Source organism: Diospyros lotus, chromosome 3 (assembly GCF_014633365.1).
Source record: "Diospyros lotus cultivar Yz01 chromosome 3, ASM1463336v1, whole genome shotgun sequence".
Lineage (NCBI taxonomy): Eukaryota > Viridiplantae > Streptophyta > Magnoliopsida > Ericales > Ebenaceae > Diospyros > Diospyros lotus.
The window spans coordinates 15300835-15320282 of record NC_068340.1 but is presented as its reverse complement, the minus strand read 5'-3'; the positions used below and the strand labels follow the sequence as shown (position 1 = coordinate 15320282).

Sequence of the window (19448 nt, the reverse complement as noted above, 5' to 3'; positions counted from 1 at the left end):
TATAAATTTTAATTGTTTTATTTCAGTAATAATGTAAGTAAAATAAATAAATAAAATAAAAAAATTATTCATTTATTTCTTAATTTTTAGTATAGAATATATTTTTATTTATTAAAAAACAAAAGAGAGAGAAAAGAAATGGACTGGGCTTGGACGGCCCAGCTTCGAACTGGGCAGCCCAGGTGTAAATCGGGCGGGTGTGCAGGTAACCCGACCCAAAATCCAATCGGGTCGTGGGTATATATGTTATATATATAAAGAGGGAACCCTAGCCAAAAAAGAGAAGCCGCCACCCCGCAGGAACCTTCTTTTGGAATCCCTTCTTCTCCGCCGATAGGTGTGGCCGATGAACCCTGACCGAAAGGGAGCCGTAAGCCTCGGTCCCGCTAGTCCATCGATCGCCTCTCTGCCATCGTCACCGTTTCCTCTCCTCCGTAAGCCGTCGTCGTTGATCGCCACTGCAGCCACCTACCGCCTCGGCCGTCGTCTGGCGCCACACAGTCACTTGTCCGACCGTTGGTAAGATTTCCGACGACTAGTTTTCCGATCTATATGTATACCCCTGAAAATTAAAACCTTGATCTACTAAGATCCAAACGTTAGATCTTTTTGATTTTTGGGCATGTGAGTCACAAAGCCAAGGCGAGTCCGATGATCGGTTCCGATCGTTGGAATCTGCTGTGGATGGTGACCGGCGACTCTTTTCCAGAAACGGGATATTTGATCAAAAATTAATTTTTAGATCTGCAAAAATTTAACCGTTGGATCGCTTTATTTTTTGGATATATTAATAACCATCAGCGGGGGAATCCGATGATCAGTTGTGATCACCGGAACCACACCGCCGGTGCCTTTTCAGTTTTCTAGCCAAGGCCTGGCTATGCTAATTGAATTTTGGGGCTTTAAGACATTTTGGAAAACAATGTGGGCCTTAAAGTTTTTAAGATAATAATTGGGCCTTAAAATTTTTAAGATCTAAATTGGGCCCATGAGTTAAAAAAATTATGAATTTGCCCTTAAGTTTGGAAAATTATGAATTGGCCCCAAGTTTATGAAATTATGAATTGGACATCAAGTTTTGAAAATTATAAATTGTCGGCCCCTAAGCATATGAAATTATGACTTGGATCTTAAACTTCTAAATTTTTTTAAATTGGCCCTTAACTTGCCACATGAACTTAATGATCACATGGATAGATTTTTAAAGCAATCTAAATGTAATATGCTACAAGCATGTAATAGTTATACTTTAAATGCTAATTTTAATTTGTGAGTTAAAACCTAAATTAAGGTGAATCATAATGTTTTAGACTCGGTTATTATAGGCCCATCAACGTAATCTAGGGTTACCATTTAAAATGCATATGTGATCCTTGATTTTTGTGACTTTAGGTTAATTGAGGATAAACCAATATGTATTTTGATTATGACCTAGTGTCATCCTGATGATCCCGAAAGATTTGAACAAGGTATTAAGGAACTAGCTTATGAAGGGCTCAACTAGGTAGATTGTCCCACTTGTCAGATGAGTACTTTTGCGATGCTATGGAAACAATATTTCTGTCATATATAAATGTATATACTGTAGTGTTGGTTATTTGCATAATTGTTCTCCAACAACAAAACCAATGACTTTGAACATGAACTATTTTAAATCCACTGGAGAAAGAATTGAAAAAATTGTTACTAAGAATGAGTTTGATATTTGTGCATGATGTTCAAATTGTGTTATTTGAAAAGAAAATATGAATTTTGTGCTACTGGTAAAAGCATTTTGGCAAAATCCAATTCTGTAAGGCATCATGTTTCTACTTGCATATGAAACTAGTTAGTGAGGGCCCTGGAAAAACAGGGATCTATGGTCATGGTATCATGTATATGTTATTTGTGAGAGGTTGCAGTGTCGTCTCAACTTCTGTTATTCTTGTTTAACATGTTCTCCTAATTTGGACTCAATTTGTTACGAGTTCATGTTCATCTGTTATGCGAACTATCAGTTTACTTGTTCGTCTGTTATATTAGAAATCAGTTTATATGTTCATGTGAATATGTGATTGTGCACATGAAAATATGATTTACAAAATTTTTCATGAATTGATCTATTGAACTACGTATAAATTGTTATTGTCTTTCACATGTTGAATGTGTGACATAAGATTTTATGTCTTTTTCTAGTGGTCATGCATGCTTTTGTTACTTGCGAGTCTCTTGTGGATTTGCACTATTGATATTAAGATTTTCAAGTTTTGGTTTGGTGAAGCCATATATCTGGTTAAGTCATCAACTTCATTAGTTTTTTGTATATCCTATTACTAGACATGCTTCATATTGATACGTTGACACTTAAGATTCCAATCACTGGTTTTGTATTTCCTTGTTTTAATTGTCATGAACCTAGGGCTCATGATAGGTGTAAAAGGTAATTGGAAGGAATTGGGGGATTTAGATTGGAAGAAATGGGAGGAAATTATGGAAGAATAGAACAGAGAGGGAGATTAGGGAGAATCGGGAAAAAGAGAGGGAAATTGAGAGAATTCAAGAGAGAAAAATGAGAGATTTCATTCAACAATTCAAACATCATTACCCTTCTACAACAGTGGCTTATTTATAGCCTCACAGCCATTGCACCCATGTGCAATACAATCGCCCATGTGCAATACAACGGAAATCCTAACAACTATTATATTGTTATTACAATATTGCCCTTATATTACTCCTAGGGACTTGATAATTCCCCCTGCATTGAAACATTTCTTGTCCCCAAGAAATGCCAATCCTCCACAGCTTCCATTATTCTTTTTCCTTCTCTTCCATAGCTTGGATGGAGATGTTTTGAAAAATCTCTGTATGCATGACAAATTTGCAGTGGTTTTTATGTCCTTTAATATTTCATCACCCTTCGCAACAATATCCGCAAATGCCTTTAAATGCAGTAATGTCAAGTCTAGGAGTTGCTGCAACATCAATTTTCGTCATCACCCCATCCCTCATTGCAGTAGGCAAAAATCCCAATCGGCTAGCTTTAGCAATAACGCATAAAGTCGCAACAGCTTTGTTCTCCACAGTCAAACTTTTGATTGCTATAGCTACAACTTTGAGGGGGAATGCCTAATAGGGTCATAAGTCATAGGAGATTTCCCTTGGCTGGAAGAAAAATCATCTCTCTTTTCAACGAGCTTGTCCTGCTCCCCTAAAACGCCTATCTTGGTTACCTTTGTTAACACCAGCATCAAAAATTGGCTTACATCTTTGGAAATGACAGCAACACGGTGACACCATTTAGGATCAACAAAACTTCCTTTTGCTGGTGTTGTCTTCACCCTCTCGTTAGCTAAGGAATCCTTAGCATTATCCGAAACCATAGGCAATGGCCCAATATCCTTAGGAACTCCACCATCAATTCCATGTCTTATAGAATTCTGATCCGGGACACCATCTGATCCTTCAGTCCTTGCTCTAGTCACCAGAGGTAATGGATTGACCTTGGCTTCCTCGGTCACTTCATCAAATGTTGCCCTTGTTTCCTCTTTTAGCCTTTCGGTAGCTGCATCTTGAGGTACTACTTTTAACTTCTCAATCAATGTAGCAAAATTCCCCTCAACACTACGGGTTGTCGACGTTCATTGTGCCTGTGTCTTTTTGAGAACAACTGGACCACTTTCAAATCTTGAAGATCTAGAGATGTTAATCTCCAATTCTAGAAATCCCTTGTTCCCTCTCGCTACTCTTGTCCTATGGTTAACTGCATCAATCCTTTCTTATTTTGGGCTTCCGTGATTGTCATCTAGTCCATCTTTGCCAAGAACTTATTTTCCAAAGGAATCAGGGTGTTCCTTAAATTTTTCTTTTGCCCAAACATATTGGATCAAACCTTCGAAATTACTGTTATTGCTACCAACACTGTTGTTATAGTCACCTCGAATATCCTCTTCATGAACTTCTTTTTCAAAGGAATCAAATTGTTCCTTTGTACTTGCTGTCCCAACCATTGGATCGTTATAGCTTCCCTCTAGTTAATGCTTTTCACCGCTAAAATTATTCGCTATTTTGCAGTCTTTGTTCTTGTCACTGCTGCCTAAATCTAAATATTTCTTCTTCTGTCCAAAATCTAAAGTAGGCAATGAATCGGTCTTCCACAATCTTGACTTCTCCTCATGTGGCTTCATTTTCAAGAACTCATGAGGAGAATAAGGATTATTCGTAGAATCTGGTAGCTTCTATATAATAATTGGATCAGAATGTTCTTTGGAAAGCAAATAAGTAGGTAGTCTAACTTGATTATGTTTAGCGAACATTATCATAATCCAATTTTTGAATGCATCCACAATTTCATGCTTGTGCTTGATCTCCTATTGCAACAGATCGACAACACTGTCTAACTTCTTTTCCACTGTTGATTTTACAGATCCAATACTGTTCTGCCTCTTTGTCATCGTTTTCGACACTTCTTGCCATCGAGATTCCTTGTGTTTCATCCCCGATATCATTTGCCATTAGAATTCAGATCGCTGGTGGATAATTGATCACCTTGAGGATTGATGGCTGAGAAACCACCTCTGCCGGAATCCGAATTCAGATCCTAAATTTAGTTTGCTCCACCTGCAGCTCGCACCACTTGCAATTGATCGACTCAGTTGTTTGATCAATCCTACAGTTGCTTCCTAAAACTCCTACTCCATCTTAACAATTTCCCAACCCCAATCGATCTCTAGAAACTGATCGCTATGGATCAGCTATCGTTCAAGATCTACTTTACTGTGGATCAACGGACATGGTTAGTGTCGGCACTTAGCAACATCGGACATCACATCCGAGATTCAATCGGAGATTTCCTAGTTGCTTCTCTATCTAGAATGTCGAAATTCACCGGAAGTCGTATTTGCTTGGCCATGTCGCCTTCAAGTTCCAAACTGAAATTCATCCAATTAATCAATCAGAATTCACCAGTGGAATTGCTTGGGTTGCTCACCTTCCTTGCTCGGTTAACACTCTTCGAATTTCTCAAGCCAAAAGCCAATCCTCTTGCTTCGTGGTTCTAGGATGGTTGATCTCACTGTTCAATCACTTCACTGGAATCATCGAAATTGCAATCACTAGCCGTCTTTGTCTTCAAAAGTCAGACATGAGTGCCCAAAATTTCTAGGCGACAATTGCCTCCCACCTGCCCAAGAGAATTGCACATCCAATCATTGACCGTAATTGACAACGACCGCGACACCCCTTCCTTGTCTGACTCACATGCATGCCTTCCTTTCTGCTTTTTACTCACGATCGAAGTGAATTCAACGTCGCCAGTGTAGTTGCCTTTCAATTTCGAACAATATTTATCGGAATTTCGTCTGAAATTGCCTCACAACAGTTGCCCTTTTGCATGCAATGAACTAGCTTTGGACTCACAATTGAGATCGTCGGTTCGGTTTCACCTTTGAAATCAAGACAACCTAGGATTGGTTGGCTCTGCTTCAATTCTATTGAATTTCAGTACCTCTAGCCTGCAATTGAATTGCTAATCAGAGCCTACAGTCGTGCTTTCTTCTTAAATTTACTACAATGGTCGTCGGAATCACCGCCGCTTCTAGATTCTGTAGTAGCCTTCAAATTTCGAGAATCAATTCTCCTTGCGTTCGAATCAAATTCTGAGAGTCAGTTGTGTCGGATGGCAGGTCGGACAATAGCCGCCATTTTTCGTCAGAAATTAATTAACAAGAAAACCATCGAGGAACAATGCTCTGATACCAATTGTCATGAACCCTAATTGGAAGGAATTGGGGGAGTTAGATTGGAAGAGATGGGAGGAAATTAGGGAAGAGAATAGAACAGAGAGGGAGATTAGGGAGAACCGGGAGAAAGAGAGGGAAATTGAGAAAGATTAGAGGGAAATTGGAGGGAGATTGAGAGAATTCAAGGTAGGGAAATGAGAGATTTCATTTAACAATTCAAACATCGTTACGCTCTTACATCAGTCGCTTATTTATAACCTCACAGCCATTGCACCCATGTGCAATACAACTGTAATCCTAACAACTACTGTATTCTTATTACAATATTGCCCCTCTACTGCTCCTAGGACATGACATTAGAAGGATTGGATTTAATCATAATTTTGATATTAGATATTGGTTATAAATGAGACCAATTGTATTTGGTAATGTGATGAATAACTTTGAATAAATGACTTGTTGGTCTCAAGGGTTAGGGTCACCCTAGCATTGGGACCAACGTCGGTCATGGACCCCCTTTTTTAGGTTGTGACCTCACAAACTTTTCCACTTGATTGTTGTTTCCATCATTAAGGTCTCATATCACATTTTAAAGGAACAAATTTGCTACTAACACTTTTAGGTATCTTTAATAGAGAGAAGTAGACATCTTTAATGTTGGTTTAGTGGACAAGCTAAAAAGGAGAAAAACAAAGCAAAAGAAAATATGGGTTGATTGTCACCTACTAAAGAGTATCTCCCAATGAATCATATAAAGGAACAGTTTTGATACAGAGGTGTTGTATATCTTTGGCTAAGTTTGGGCAATTTTCCTTGGTTTCTGGTCCAATGGATATGTATAATATGTAGTTTTTGTGAAGACCACATGTATCTTTATTGTTTGCGTTGACAGAACTATAAAAGCTTAACTTGCTACTTGGATGGGTGATGGATAATGCTTAAGCACCTAAAGAACTACTTTGGTTGTTTATTATTGGGACTTAAATAAAGATCTTCAAACTTTTGTAGTTGTAGTAGCAATTGTTATTGTCCTAGTTCTCAATGCTTGATGTAGTTGTGATGAATACTGCCAGTTATAATGGTTCTTGCAAATATGGTATTTAATTCTGTAATTCCATTTGACAAAAACATCTATATTAGCATATTTTATTTTTTGAAGTAGAGTTGGGATATTATTGAAGAAAGCAATAGGAACTGAGTGTAAAATTGATAGTTTGCAGTTCTTAAGAAGTTGAAGTTCACCTCATAAATTTATTTGTATAAAGTGTTACTAAGCTGACCAATTGATTCAATGATGTTTGTAAATTATGCTCATATTTGTATAAAGGATTTCATGTTTGGAAGCCTTTATTCTGAATGTAGGTCCTCTGGCAAGATCTTTGGAGTAGATAGGCATCAACCATACTGAATATATCAGTCTTCATTTGATAAGAGTGACCATGAAGTACCTGGAATACACTCCTCTTGATCGGTAATTGTTAGATGGTGTAGTTCAGACATAAGTATATTAATATGTTTTCAGTTCTCTCGTCTTATTTAAGTACTATGCTTCTTTGTTCAACTCTTTTTGTTAGCTATGAAAGATCCAACTTTTGAGGAGGCATGCACTATATCTGTTTCCAACCAGCTAATATAGTGTAAATTTTCAAATAACAAAGCAACCCTTAATTCCATTAGGTGGGGTTGACTACATAAATTCTAGCTTGCTAACCATTTCTATGTATGGCTCTTATGCGCCATACCCAAGAGTGTCCCACCACAATTTTTTTGGTCTTTTACCTCTTCAACTGGAAACTTATTCCATTTCATCCATTCTCCTCATAGGAGCCTTTATTGTTTTTACATGAAAAAACTTTTTTAATTGTGTCTGATGCATCTATATTTAATAGGGGCTACTTTGACTTTATTAATAGTTTTAATTGTATTGTTATACTTTTATACTTTTTTGTACGGTGCGCATTTATCTTAACGTTCTACTTTTTTGTACGGTCCGCATTTATCTTAATGTTCTCATCTCCATTATGCTCATATTTTACACATGTTGATGCTTTATTACCCAACATTCTTTACTATACAACAAAATTGGCCTTATAGCTGTCTTACAAAATTTTCCTTTTAGTTTTAGCTTTAATGGAATTTTACTATCACATGAAACATCAGACACACTTTTCTTTTATAACCACTCCGCCTTAATTCTATGGGTAATATCCTCGTTAATTTCTCCATCTTTTTGGATAATTGATCCAAAATATCTAAATTGATCTTAACATCATCCATACTTATATTTTTATTAAAGTTACATTTATATTTTTAATTTTCAATTTGTCAACTTAAAACCTCTAGATTTAGTATCCCTCTATATCTTAAGCTTTCTTTTCACTCATTTTGTCTCATTCACCAAGCAATGCATCAGCCGGTAAATCTGCCATTATTTCATCTTGTAAAATGCATTCACACAAGAGGAGGAGATTATTGTAAAATCATGCAAAAATGTATTCACTTTCCAAACTGGCAGTCATTTTTGGGTGGCTGCAAAAATCTAATATTGGATTAAAGAACGGACAGATGAAGTGTTTTCTTTTGTTTAATGTTACATTGCTCTGTTTGCTTTTTCTATTACTCAGTGATTTGTTACTGTTTCAGTATAAATGATTTTTTAAGTCATTTAAGTCTTGGGGAGCGTACCATCAAAGGATGTCTTGAAGCTTATTCTTGTGAGAAAACATGCAATTTTTACTTTTCATTTTGGGTAGGATTATTAAAAGTTTACTAGTTGTTAAGAGCACTTCTTTTGTCTTGTGGTTTTTAGGCAAACATACGGGAACTGACAAGAAGTTGTCTCTTAGCTTGGAGCATGAGGTAATCTAGATATGAAGTTTACAATGTCTTGCCTACATATTGTCTTTTAGAACTAATAATTGTATGGAATTGAGGCTTATGAATTTTGTATCCTCACACCCCACTCCTTAAAAGAGAAAATTCTAGCTGATTTGTGGTTTTATATTTTTATGTTTGTTGATTCCTTATGTAGTTATATTGCATCTTGTGTGGGGTGGCAAGCTAGAATGTCACACCCCAAGGGCATATTAGTAATAGTTAGATTACATGTATTTGTTAGGTGTTGTACTTTACTGCTTTACTTCTTGTACCTTTTAGCTAGACAGTCTATAAATAGTTTAAAGTAGGAGACAAGAAGGCATTGATGAATGATAATTGACTTTTGTTTCCCTTTCAAATTCTTTCTCCCTCTCTGTTTCATTTGAACTCTCCTTCTTTCTTTTAATTTCTCCCTCCATTTCTGTCTAATTCTCCCTTGGATTCTTCCAATTTTCCATCCAAACCCTAGGAAAACCCTGGGTTGTGACATTTGGTATTAGAGCCAGTGGTCCTTAGCTGCTGGACTGATATTCCTATGAGTAAGGAAGGTGCGAAGTGGATGCTGGTTTGGGGGCGATTGTTGAATCACAGTCACAGTGATCACAACTGAGATTCTGGCGAGGAGGAAGGCATGAAGTGGAAGCAGGTTTGAGAGCGATTGTTGAATCACAACGATCACATTCAGAGTCTAAGCGATCTTGAATCCACAATGATCGTGAGCAGATTCGGTGGTTGCTGATCCATTATGATTGTCGGCTCTGATTGACAATTCAATTGCAGATCAGAGGCACTGAATTCAGGTGAATTGAAGCAGAGCTACTAGTTCTTGGAAGCTGTCTCTTAGGTAAATTGCAGAAGCCTGCTGTTTCTTGGAAGCTGATAGAAGCTGTTCAAATTAGCAATTTTTGGAAGTTTTACAGGATAGCAATTTTTGGAAGCTTGTTTCAAAGTTGCACAGTAGAAGTTATTGCACAATGGATGTTTTGGTTTCAGAGTTGAGCATCAATTACTGTTCAGAGCTAGTCAGTTGTTTGAGATTGACTTGGAGGTTGTTTTCGAGGCAGAGATTAAGGAAGATTGTATAGAACAACGATTTTTGGAAGATTGATTTTTTGAGTTTGATCATTTTAAGAGGCAGAATTTTGAAGCTAAGGAATCTAAGGTAGTGTAGAGGCAAATTCTGGAGTTGTCTAGATCATGTCTTAGGAAGAATTTTCTAGTTTCAACCAAAATGCGGCTAGATTTGATCAAACTATGGCTAGTTGCAGCCAAAAACTGGACGAATTCTTGATATTAATCACCAAATGGTTTCATGTTACCTTCCTGTTCATTTTCTTTCGAAGGACTATTCTAATCCGATTATTCAAGAAACTGGACCAATACCTAAGATATTTAAAGATCTATACTCTGCTCATCCATGTAATCAGCATTCCACTATCAAACCTTAGAAATCAACTTAAGAAGAAGAAATTATTCTTGGGAAGGAGAACCTAGTAATTTCTAAGGAATAATCTGCTTCCCTAAATTAGATTGGAGATGAGAGTTGCAACAAAGAGTTCAATAACCTAAACCAAGAAGGATCTGTAACAGATTATCAGGTTAGGTTTGAGGAATTGAGGTCACGAATGTTCAATTCCCATCCGACCTTGAATGAGTCGATTTTTGTATCGAAATTCATTAATGGTCTAAATGATGTGCCGAGGTCTATTGTGAAAATGATGTGTCCTTGCCACAATAGAACAAATGGCGGAGAAGGCTAGGCTGCAAAAATTGGATTTGGAAGCCATTTTTAGAAAGCATGGGCTGCTGCCCAAAAGTTATTCCATGCAGAGCCAGCATAGTGGAGGTACTTTTGAGGTTGCCAATCAAGTTTGTGACGGCCCACATGCAGTTAAAGAAGTTTTGGTGAATCAATCCAGACCAGAACAAATTGGTATTGGCTCTAAGGCAATTGATCTTTAGGCTAATGAGCGTGGACATGCATTCATCGAGGACTTCGACCAAAGGAAGAAGCTACAAGTTGAGGAAAGGCATTCTTTCGTTGGAACTTCTGTTGGGAGGAATGGTTTTGAGGAAGAGGGTCCTAAAGGATATTGTTCCTTTGCCTTTGGTTCTGGCTGAGGAGTCCATGGCTTGGGGTAAAGTAGATATCAAATAGTTCTCGGTGTTGGTTTTGGCAAAGAAGGAACAATTTAAGCGGATTGAACATAGGCATTGCCATAAGGTTTGGAAGAAGATGGAAGAGGATGATGCTACCGGACTGCTTTTTGTTACAACTTATTGGCATAATTCTTGTGTGAAGATCTTTGAGAGATACATTTGACATTTGCAGGAAAAAGAAAAGAGAAGGAACATAAACGTTATTAGGAAGAAACCTAGAAGGAGAAAGAAAGAAAAAAGGATAAATGATATAGCGAAGACAGGGATTGGATGAAGGGTAGGGCCAGAAGCTGTGAGTATTTGGAAATACTAACTCTTTCAAGGAGGGGAGAATTGTCACGACCCCAAGGGCATATTAGTAATAGTTCATTATTGTTATGACCTTGGGGATAAATCAGTAAATTTGGTGTAATGCATAGACTACTTGTAACTATTAGTTATAGCTATACAATGCTTGTACCCTTTCAGTTATGCTTCACAACTGAAAGGAAGAGCCTACAAAAGGCTATCATGCAAGAGGATGGGAATTATGTTGTGATAATACAGAAATTCTTTTCCTCTAAAATCTCTCCTTCCCTCTCTTTTCTCTATCTGACTTCTCCCTCCTCCTTTTCAAAGTTTCCCTCCCTTTATTTCTCTCTCTTAGATCTCTAAACTTCCAGACAAGCCAAGCCTCAGAACGGAGGCTTAACAACCTATAAATAGGCTAAAGTAGGAGAGAAGAAGGCATTGATGAATGATAATTGACTTATGTTTCTCTCTCAAATTCTATCTCCTTTGTTTAGTTTGAACTTTCCTCCTTTTTTCTGATTTCTCCCTCCATTTCTATCTAATGTGTTTGATAGCATTTAGGTGGAAAGGAGAATATTTTCCAACTTGTATGAAAAACATAAATCACCTCCCCTAGAATTAAATCACATGCTTTAATGGTTGTACCATGGAATTCAATTTCATGGAAAATGTACTAGATGGAATTTTTCATGGAAAAGAGGTTAAAACATGCTTTAATGGTTGTACCATGGAATTCAATTTCATGGAAAATGTAGTGTGTCAAACACCAAAGATGGAATTCAATTCCTTGGATGTGATATTTTTTACGTATTTTTCATACTATCAAACACACCCTTAGATTCTTCCAATTTCCCATCCAAACCCTAGGAAAATCCCTTGTCGTGACATTGAATTGATACATTGTGTAGTGGGTATCCATTTCATACTTAGGTGGCTTAGTGGGATGTGCTTGGGAGGATGTTTATTGGATTGATGGCAGATTCCAAGAAGAAAGTGTGAGCAGAATTGCTTTTTTTGTTCAAAAAGGGCATCACCAGACCCTAGTGTACAAGGCTCCCCACTTTGCAAGTGTCAAGGGGAGGAGCGTTTTTGTACATTGCTTTAGCATCACTTAGCAAAGACGCTTATTGGTTCAATGTTGGGGATTTTGTTGCCAACCTTCCCATGTCTGTTATGGGCTTAAGTTACTAGAATACTATTATTTTGTTTTGTACCTCAAATGTGTAGAAATGTGCAAGTCAATATGACTATATGCTACTGAGCATGTTATATAAATATATATATACACAAGAAAATACATGTAGATATATGTATATAAACACCTTTATACTAATAGAATTATAAACAATTATATGCTAACACTCCCCTTCAAGTCTGAGCATATACATCATTTGCACCAAGCTTGTTACATTATAATTCACTCTAGGGCCTCTTAAGGGATTTGGTAAACATGTCGGCCATAGTTGTCAAAGGCATGCTTGAGGCACGAAGCGCTGCTCTGTGCTCCTTTCAGGACCAAGGTGCAATGCCCTACAAAAACCACTATCTAGGCGCATGATGTGCATGCCTCAAATGCATGCCCAAGGCACGTCTCATGCACCTTTGGAAAAAATTCATAAAATACTGTTAGGATTTGCTCTTTTTTGGACATTGGAACCCTTTCCCTTGATTTGTTATTGTATAATTAGTTTCTTGTTGATATGAATGCATATATATGTAAACAGTGCCGGACCTGAGATTTGGGGGCCCTAAGGCGAAATGTAAAAATAGGTCCCCGAATCATAGAGTACATTTAAATTTTCTTTTGCCAAATTCATCCAACATCAATAAAGCCAAGTTAGCCAACATCAATCAATAAAATAGACATAGGCAAGCTATCAAATAATCCAAATCTCCGAATATATCACAAATAAAACGAAATGAAAATGAATCGTGAAAGAGAAACTAACCGCTGAAAGTGAAAGTTGAAGCTAAGCTAAGTAGATCTGGATTCTTCTGGAGAAGCAGATTTGCTTCAAGGATCGGACTTAATCTGAGGCAGCAAGCGGTCAAATTGGAGCGACTATCGACTGAGAGTGAGGCAGCGAGGAGCGAGCCACCGGTGACCGGCCACGAGGGCGAGCTACTGCCGACGTCGACCAAGCAGCAAAAGGCGAGAAAGCGAGGGCGAAGGGCGACGATCCGACGGAGCAGCGAAATGAGAGAGAGGCAGCGAGAGGCAAGAGCGAGGGCGAGCCACTGACCAACCGACGGTGAAGGCGAGGCGCGAGGATGAGGACGACGGAGGGACTTACAGAGCGACTAAGCGCGAGAGGGCTGAGAAATCGAGAGCGAGAGGGCGAGAAGGGTAGGGGCGAATGCGAAGCTTCGAGAGGGAGGGGGAAACCGTGGGCGGCTGGGCCCTTACCAAAAAGGGGGGTTCCAATTTATGGGCCCCCAAATACATTAATTTTCATGGGCCCTGAGGCAGCTGCCTCACGGGCCTCATGGAAGGTCCGGCCCTGTATGTAGATGGGCAAGAGGCTAGGCTGCATGTGGTCTTCCCTCAGTGGGCATGCTGCTCTAAAACTATCTTCTGCCATAGGCTTCCACTTAAAGTAACTCGCTAAGGTTGCTTCCCAATCCAAATAGTCCTCAGCATGCATCTTTCCCTAAAAATCAGCAACTTCTATTTTGATTCCACCACCAGACAAATCAAATGCACGTACCTACTCTTCCAATCTGTCTCATGCCACAAAATCTGCAGTTCTAGCACCACGAAAGGGGTTTTCATCTTCTCCATTGTCAAGGTCTCCCCAAAGACCATTTTCCGGCATGTCAAAAGGGTCATGGTCACCTTTTGAAATCTTCATATGGGTTCCCACTTGTTCTTCTCGCTGCAAAGTAAGCACAGCTTGCTACAAATCTTCAACCATACACTTCATTGTAGCCAATTTTGTTCCTTGGACTTGATTGCCTCTTCTAGGTCCTTTAATACATCCAACCTTGGTTCTAAAGTGAAAATCCTAACACAGCTATAGATCATTTTGCTCTGATACCACTTAGATGCAATGTGGGAGGACAAACCAGCAAAAAGTCTCTTAACAGTTTAATGACTGATACCCATTACCAAGAGGATTGCTAGGTTCATTAGAATGATGATACAGAGTTAAATCACCTCCTATGATCTTAATATCTAATTGTAGGAGAATTTGTGGTATTTGGCCAGAGAGATCCTGTAAAAGCTGAGACTATTTGTTCTAGTTTCAAAGGCAGTTATTTTATTTCACAAAGAATGGGCATTTGTGGGTGGATGGGAGGAACATTTTGCAAAGGCATGTGATTGCTATTATTGTTATAAATGCAGAACATGTGGTGGTGAGAAGACTGAAATTGCAAATATTAATGTAAATAATAAACCTATGAAGCACACTAGTAGAATTGAGATTACTCAAATTGTAAAATTTAATTAGGTAATAAACCTTGCTAAGCACACCAATAGAACTATGAAATTTAGATTAAATGACAATGTTGATTATGATTGATTTTAAGGAGTGAAACAATTATGCTTGAGATGCAACCAGTACATAAGTTCTGAAACAAATTCTCCTGGTTCTAAAGCAAATTCTCTCTCTCTCTCTCTCTCTCCTGGTTGCATTGAAAAAAAAAAAAAAAAAAAACTGAAAGGTTGGGTTTGCTTTGGACTGAACATTAAGCCTTCAGAGTCCTTGAAGCATCTGCTCCCTAGTATTCCAGAACAATACAGTGACACTGCTGAACCCTTTCTTGACCTCATGTCTTCATTGTAAGCACTGGAAACACTCTCTGCCTTCTCTTGATACTTTATGGAAGATAGTTCAACAGACCTAAAGAGGTGGATCAAAGGATTTTTTTGATTTTATCCTTTGGCAAAGCCTTGATCATGCTTTCCTGAATTTACCATACGATCTGTGCCGAACCTTATTTATACAAATAAAGAACTGAACTTCAGGTTGAAGAATAGGAAAAAGAAGCAGCTTCGGCTTCCTCCTATTACAGATATATGTTTTCAGTTCTGCGTTTTCATATCTTCTCCCAAAACGGAATGATCTAAGTCTTATAAGTGGTCATCAGTTCATTCTTCCCAGAGGGATGGCTAGGTTCGCAGGCACAGCCCTCTGTTGTAAAGGTGGGAAAGCCCTTAGCAGCCTCGCATGGGCAACGAGCAAGCAGCTTACTTACCGCTCCATGAGAAAAAAAAGGCGAGTAGGTCGGCTTCAAAAAGGGCTAGGGTTGCTTCTATGTGGGTTGAATTCACCACTAGGTGGAATCAGTTCAACAGATCTAAAGAGGTGGAGCAGAGATAACAGTGGGACTCATGGGTGCAACAGTGTTGGTTCCTTTTGGTGCTCTAGACCATTCTGTTGGCATAATTGATATGACATGATCACTGGAAGGTGTCAACCTTCTTGTTGATGGTTGAGGGTGGCTTCAACAGTTTCGTGGTTTGGTTTCTTGCTTATACTTCTCCTCCTCCCTTCTCCTTCTTCTAAACTCTATTTAGGAAAAACGATCTCAACTGACATAAATCACAAGCCTTAAAGCACTATTGAAAATGAATTTCAAAACTCTAAAGCAGTGAGAACGAATGTTGAGAGCACTTCTCTGTAAATTTAATAATCCATCACCATGTTGAGAATGAATCTCAAGCCATAAAACACTATTGAAACGAATTTCAAAACTCTACAGCTGTGAGAATGAATCTCAGCTGAGAGCACTTCTGTAAATATAATAATCAATCACCAAAATCTTCCTTTAGAATACAATAAGAATTATTAATATGGGATATTGATCAACCCTATTTAGGAAAAAGAAAATTATTATAACTAGAAAATAAAAAAAAATTAGGAAACAGGGAAAAAAAATCCAAACTGCTACGTTCATGGGTGGAACATGTAACATTTACTGAAGGAAATTCAAGTCAACCAGAAAAATATTGGATTCAATTTTGGTGAATGATTGTGAATTGTACTTCAGCATTCAAAGTTACAGCATAACTTCTGGTTTGTCTTGGAGTAGCAGCAACGTTTTTCTTGCATGTCTTTCATTTTTCTGCATTATGCTGATATTCCAAGTTAGTTAATTAAGTGATTCAATATTTCTAGATTAGTGTGCATTTAATCACCTGAGGGTAAAAGTCTAGTTGACACGGGAAAGGAGGAGGGGTTAATCATTAAAATTGTTTATTTTTTCCTGAACTTTTTGTGTTGTTTAATCATTTAAAATTTACTGTTTTGCTGACCCCACACTGGGAGGGTAAAGGTAAAAGGTGTGTGATTGTTGTATTTAAATTTGGTGTTACATCCATGTTTTTGAATCCAGATCCTTGATTATCTCGGGAAGTCTTCTGACACTGAATCGTCATCACCAGCTGAATATTTGTGTAGCAGATCAAGGTGCTGACTATAACCTAGATTGGTCTGTGGACAATTGGTTGTCTTTTACCTTTCTGTAACTCATTCTTCATTCTTACAGCCGAAAGACATTGACTTACCTGGTTCTTACTCTTTATCACATGTATCCCGATTATGATTTCAGGTAACTCTGTATCTTTAATTTTATGGAAATGCAACGCATTTTTTATGAGTGTGCTGAAAGGGGGTTATGGGTAATGCCACTGTCAGCTTTCTTGGCGACATGGCAACCCACTGTATAATCCTTCTTACCAGCATTGGGAGTGTTGTCAAAAGGTTTGACAGACAGTTCGGAAAACTGTTGCTCGTGGAGGAGCTGAGAGTTCAAATCTCTCCATTTCCCAAAATTAGATCTGTAGTTGGCTAGTTAGTTGTTATTAGAGATTTATTACAAAATTATCTTACATGATATGAATGTATCGCAGGAATTTTACATAGCTTACACCTTTCTACCACATTACCGATCTATTTTGATGTAACAGTGCAGTGAGAGCTCACCAGTTTTTCATGGAGGAAAGCTGGGACAGTTTCAAGCAAATTTTTGATGCTTACATGTTTGAAATATCAAAGGTATTGGCTCTGTCTACTTGATGTTGTACAAATAAGAATCTGTGCAGCTACAGCTAGTGCTACGTTTCTTTTTTTATTTCCACTGGCTGATGGAAACAGTGAGCCATGTTGGCACAGTTTGGATTGTCTACGCTAGTTTTCTGACTGGTTAGAAAAATTGCAGAGAAGACAAGGTTGAGCATATGACTAATATGACTTTATTATTGACAAATAGCAGAAGCTGGTGGAGTTCATTATTATTATTAAAAAAATTTATGATTAGCTTTCTATATACTGAGTGTCTCTGTGAGTCTTTCTTTTTAGTTCTCTTTTCTGCTTTCTGTTTGCAGGAATGGGTTGAGGCAAATGAAGGCAATTCCCTACTTGATACCTTGTACAAGGCTCTAGATGAGGTGAGCTTATTTATTTATTTATTTATTTTTTTGCAAAAATAAATGCGCTTGCTTTTTTACCAACTGCAATTTCATTGACGGCAGATTCAAAAATGTGCAGGTTGTGAAGCTAGCAGAATGTGAAATTTACAGTTATAATCCTGACTCTGACGGAGATCCATTCCTGGAAAGAGGAGCCATGTGAGAGATTATAGTATATATATTAATTGTTGCACTTGACTTGGTCGTGGTCTCTCGAGACTGCCAGCCATAAACAACTGCGGTTCTAATAGATGCTGTTGGTTATGTATGTTTTTCAGATGGTCGTTCTCTTTCTTCTTCTATAATAGAAAGCTCAAGCGAGTTGTGAGCTTCCGTTTCAGCTGTTTGAGGTGACTTCCTTTTTCTTTTTACTTTGTATGACTTGCACTGACTAGTATGTATTATGGTTCGATATATGTACACACACACACACAGACACACTCAGAGACACACTAAACACTTTGATGGCAGCAATTTGGCGAACGAAAATTTTCTCACGGAGGGATTGTATTACGAGGAGGAAGACGGGGAGATATTTGATGACATGGACATTTGAGTCAGGATCCAGATTCATTCCGACTGTATATGATGTTAATGTGATGTTAATATCATTTCATCTGTAGTAGTTGTGCAACTGACGTGTGTGTGTGCCCTTGCGTTTGGTAGAGTAAGGGTTGCAATATCGATCTTGTAGTTGTTAAATGCTTCCTGTATAATAATGAAGTAGTTACCTGCCCCCAATAATGCCTGCCAAGTGCCAAGTGCCAAGTGCCAGGCAGAGGCAGCTGTTTAGCATTTGTAAAACTGAAATGCATGTTCTTCTGTACATATTTTTGCTGCCTGAAGCTGCTAGCTTAGGTAGACTTTAGTAGCAGTAGTAGTTGCTAGTGGTAGAAAAATAAGTAGGATTCTGACTGAAAGTAAAGAATTGTACAATTAGTGTGTTGAATGAGAAGCTAATTTCATTGTCATTGCTCCCGAGTTAAGTTTAGACACACTAAGGCAAATGAGATGTCGAGCACATTAATGAGTTTCATCTTGGGATAATTATTATTCATGGCGGGGGAAGGGGATTGGGATTGGAGCAGAGGATAAGAACTGTGCCCACCCTTTTATGTAATCAATCTTCCAAGGGGCGCAGGCAACAGATCAATTTGTTTTCATCTCTAGTGTTGAAAACGAAAGGTAGTTGATATTCAACTATTGGAATAAAAATGACGTCATGTCTTTATGTTGGCTAATACAGTTGTCTTGTATGGCGCAGCATATATCTTTGGTCTACTTAACCGATTTATTTGATATTGTTGTACTTCCACAATTGCTTTCTTCCTTCCTAAATAAAAAAATATATTAATAAGTGCAGTAAGTAACTAGGCAAGGGCACAACCGTGACAAAGTCTACCAAACGCAATATCATTTCTTCTCCCACCATTATGCCGGCCCTCGAGAAAAGAGCACACCTCCCCATCTTGTATCTCTGCTAGGCGTCTATGCTGTTTATCAAAGTAAGGATCCAGGCTAGGTAAGTGGAAAGTGAGGATGAATGTAATACTAGAGATTTTTATGAAACTTGTGCGTTTGAGGAAATAAGATATGATCAAGGAATCATGAAAGTTCAGTAGTAAAAATACAATTTCAAAAAAGGTTCGGGAAAAAGGTGTAATTCTCAAAAATATTAGTAATCTCTTTAGGGATCGATAAATGATGCAAGAAGCCTCTTCTTAAGGGTATTTTGGATCAAAATAAGGAACTACATGAATAGCCAAAGTCCTAAATAGTATAGGAGTCAAAGTGCAAAGATATAAAGTTTTAGGTCAAAGTGTAATTTCTAAAACTTGTAATAAACTTGCCAAAAAAATGAATTGGTTGAACCAATGGTTGGAAGTAATCATGAGGCACACATATCAAAGTTGATGGGTGGCATGGCGGGTGGAATATGGTGATTGGTCAGAGATGTCTATAAAAAGGCTATGGATTAACACCTA

At 38.0% G+C, this 19448-nt stretch overlaps 1 protein-coding gene across 1 annotated transcript; it reads left to right on the top strand.

The window, feature by feature from the left end:
* The first annotated feature begins 284 nt into the window (after nt 1–284).
* LOC127797747 (uncharacterized) lies at nt 285–18434 on the top strand. Its single transcript, XM_052330885.1, has 11 exons — nt 285–519; nt 7083–7191; nt 8364–8434; nt 8530–8579; nt 16389–16462; nt 16542–16604; nt 16963–17050; nt 17380–17442; nt 17543–17622; nt 17742–17813; nt 17935–18434. Exons 2-11 carry the CDS (start codon nt 7160–7162, stop codon nt 18017–18019), a joined length of 678 nt encoding a protein of 225 aa, XP_052186845.1. The 5' UTR covers nt 285–519; nt 7083–7159; the 3' UTR covers nt 18020–18434.
* Nucleotides 18435–19448: the final 1014 nt, after the last annotated feature.

What these genes read in the sequence shown, in the direction of transcription:
- LOC127797747 (XM_052330885.1), top strand. Translation starts at nt 7,160, where the DNA reads ATGAAGTACCTGGAATACACTCCTCTTGATCG. An exon ending in CTCTTAGCTTGGAGCATGAG is followed by an intron (nt 8,580 to 16,388) that starts GTAATCTAGATA and finishes TTTTGAATCCAG; the next exon opens with ATCCTTGATTATCTCGGGAA. An exon ending in ACATGTTTGAAATATCAAAG is followed by an intron (nt 17,051 to 17,379) that starts GTATTGGCTCTG and finishes TTCTGTTTGCAG; the next exon opens with GAATGGGTTGAGGCAAATGA.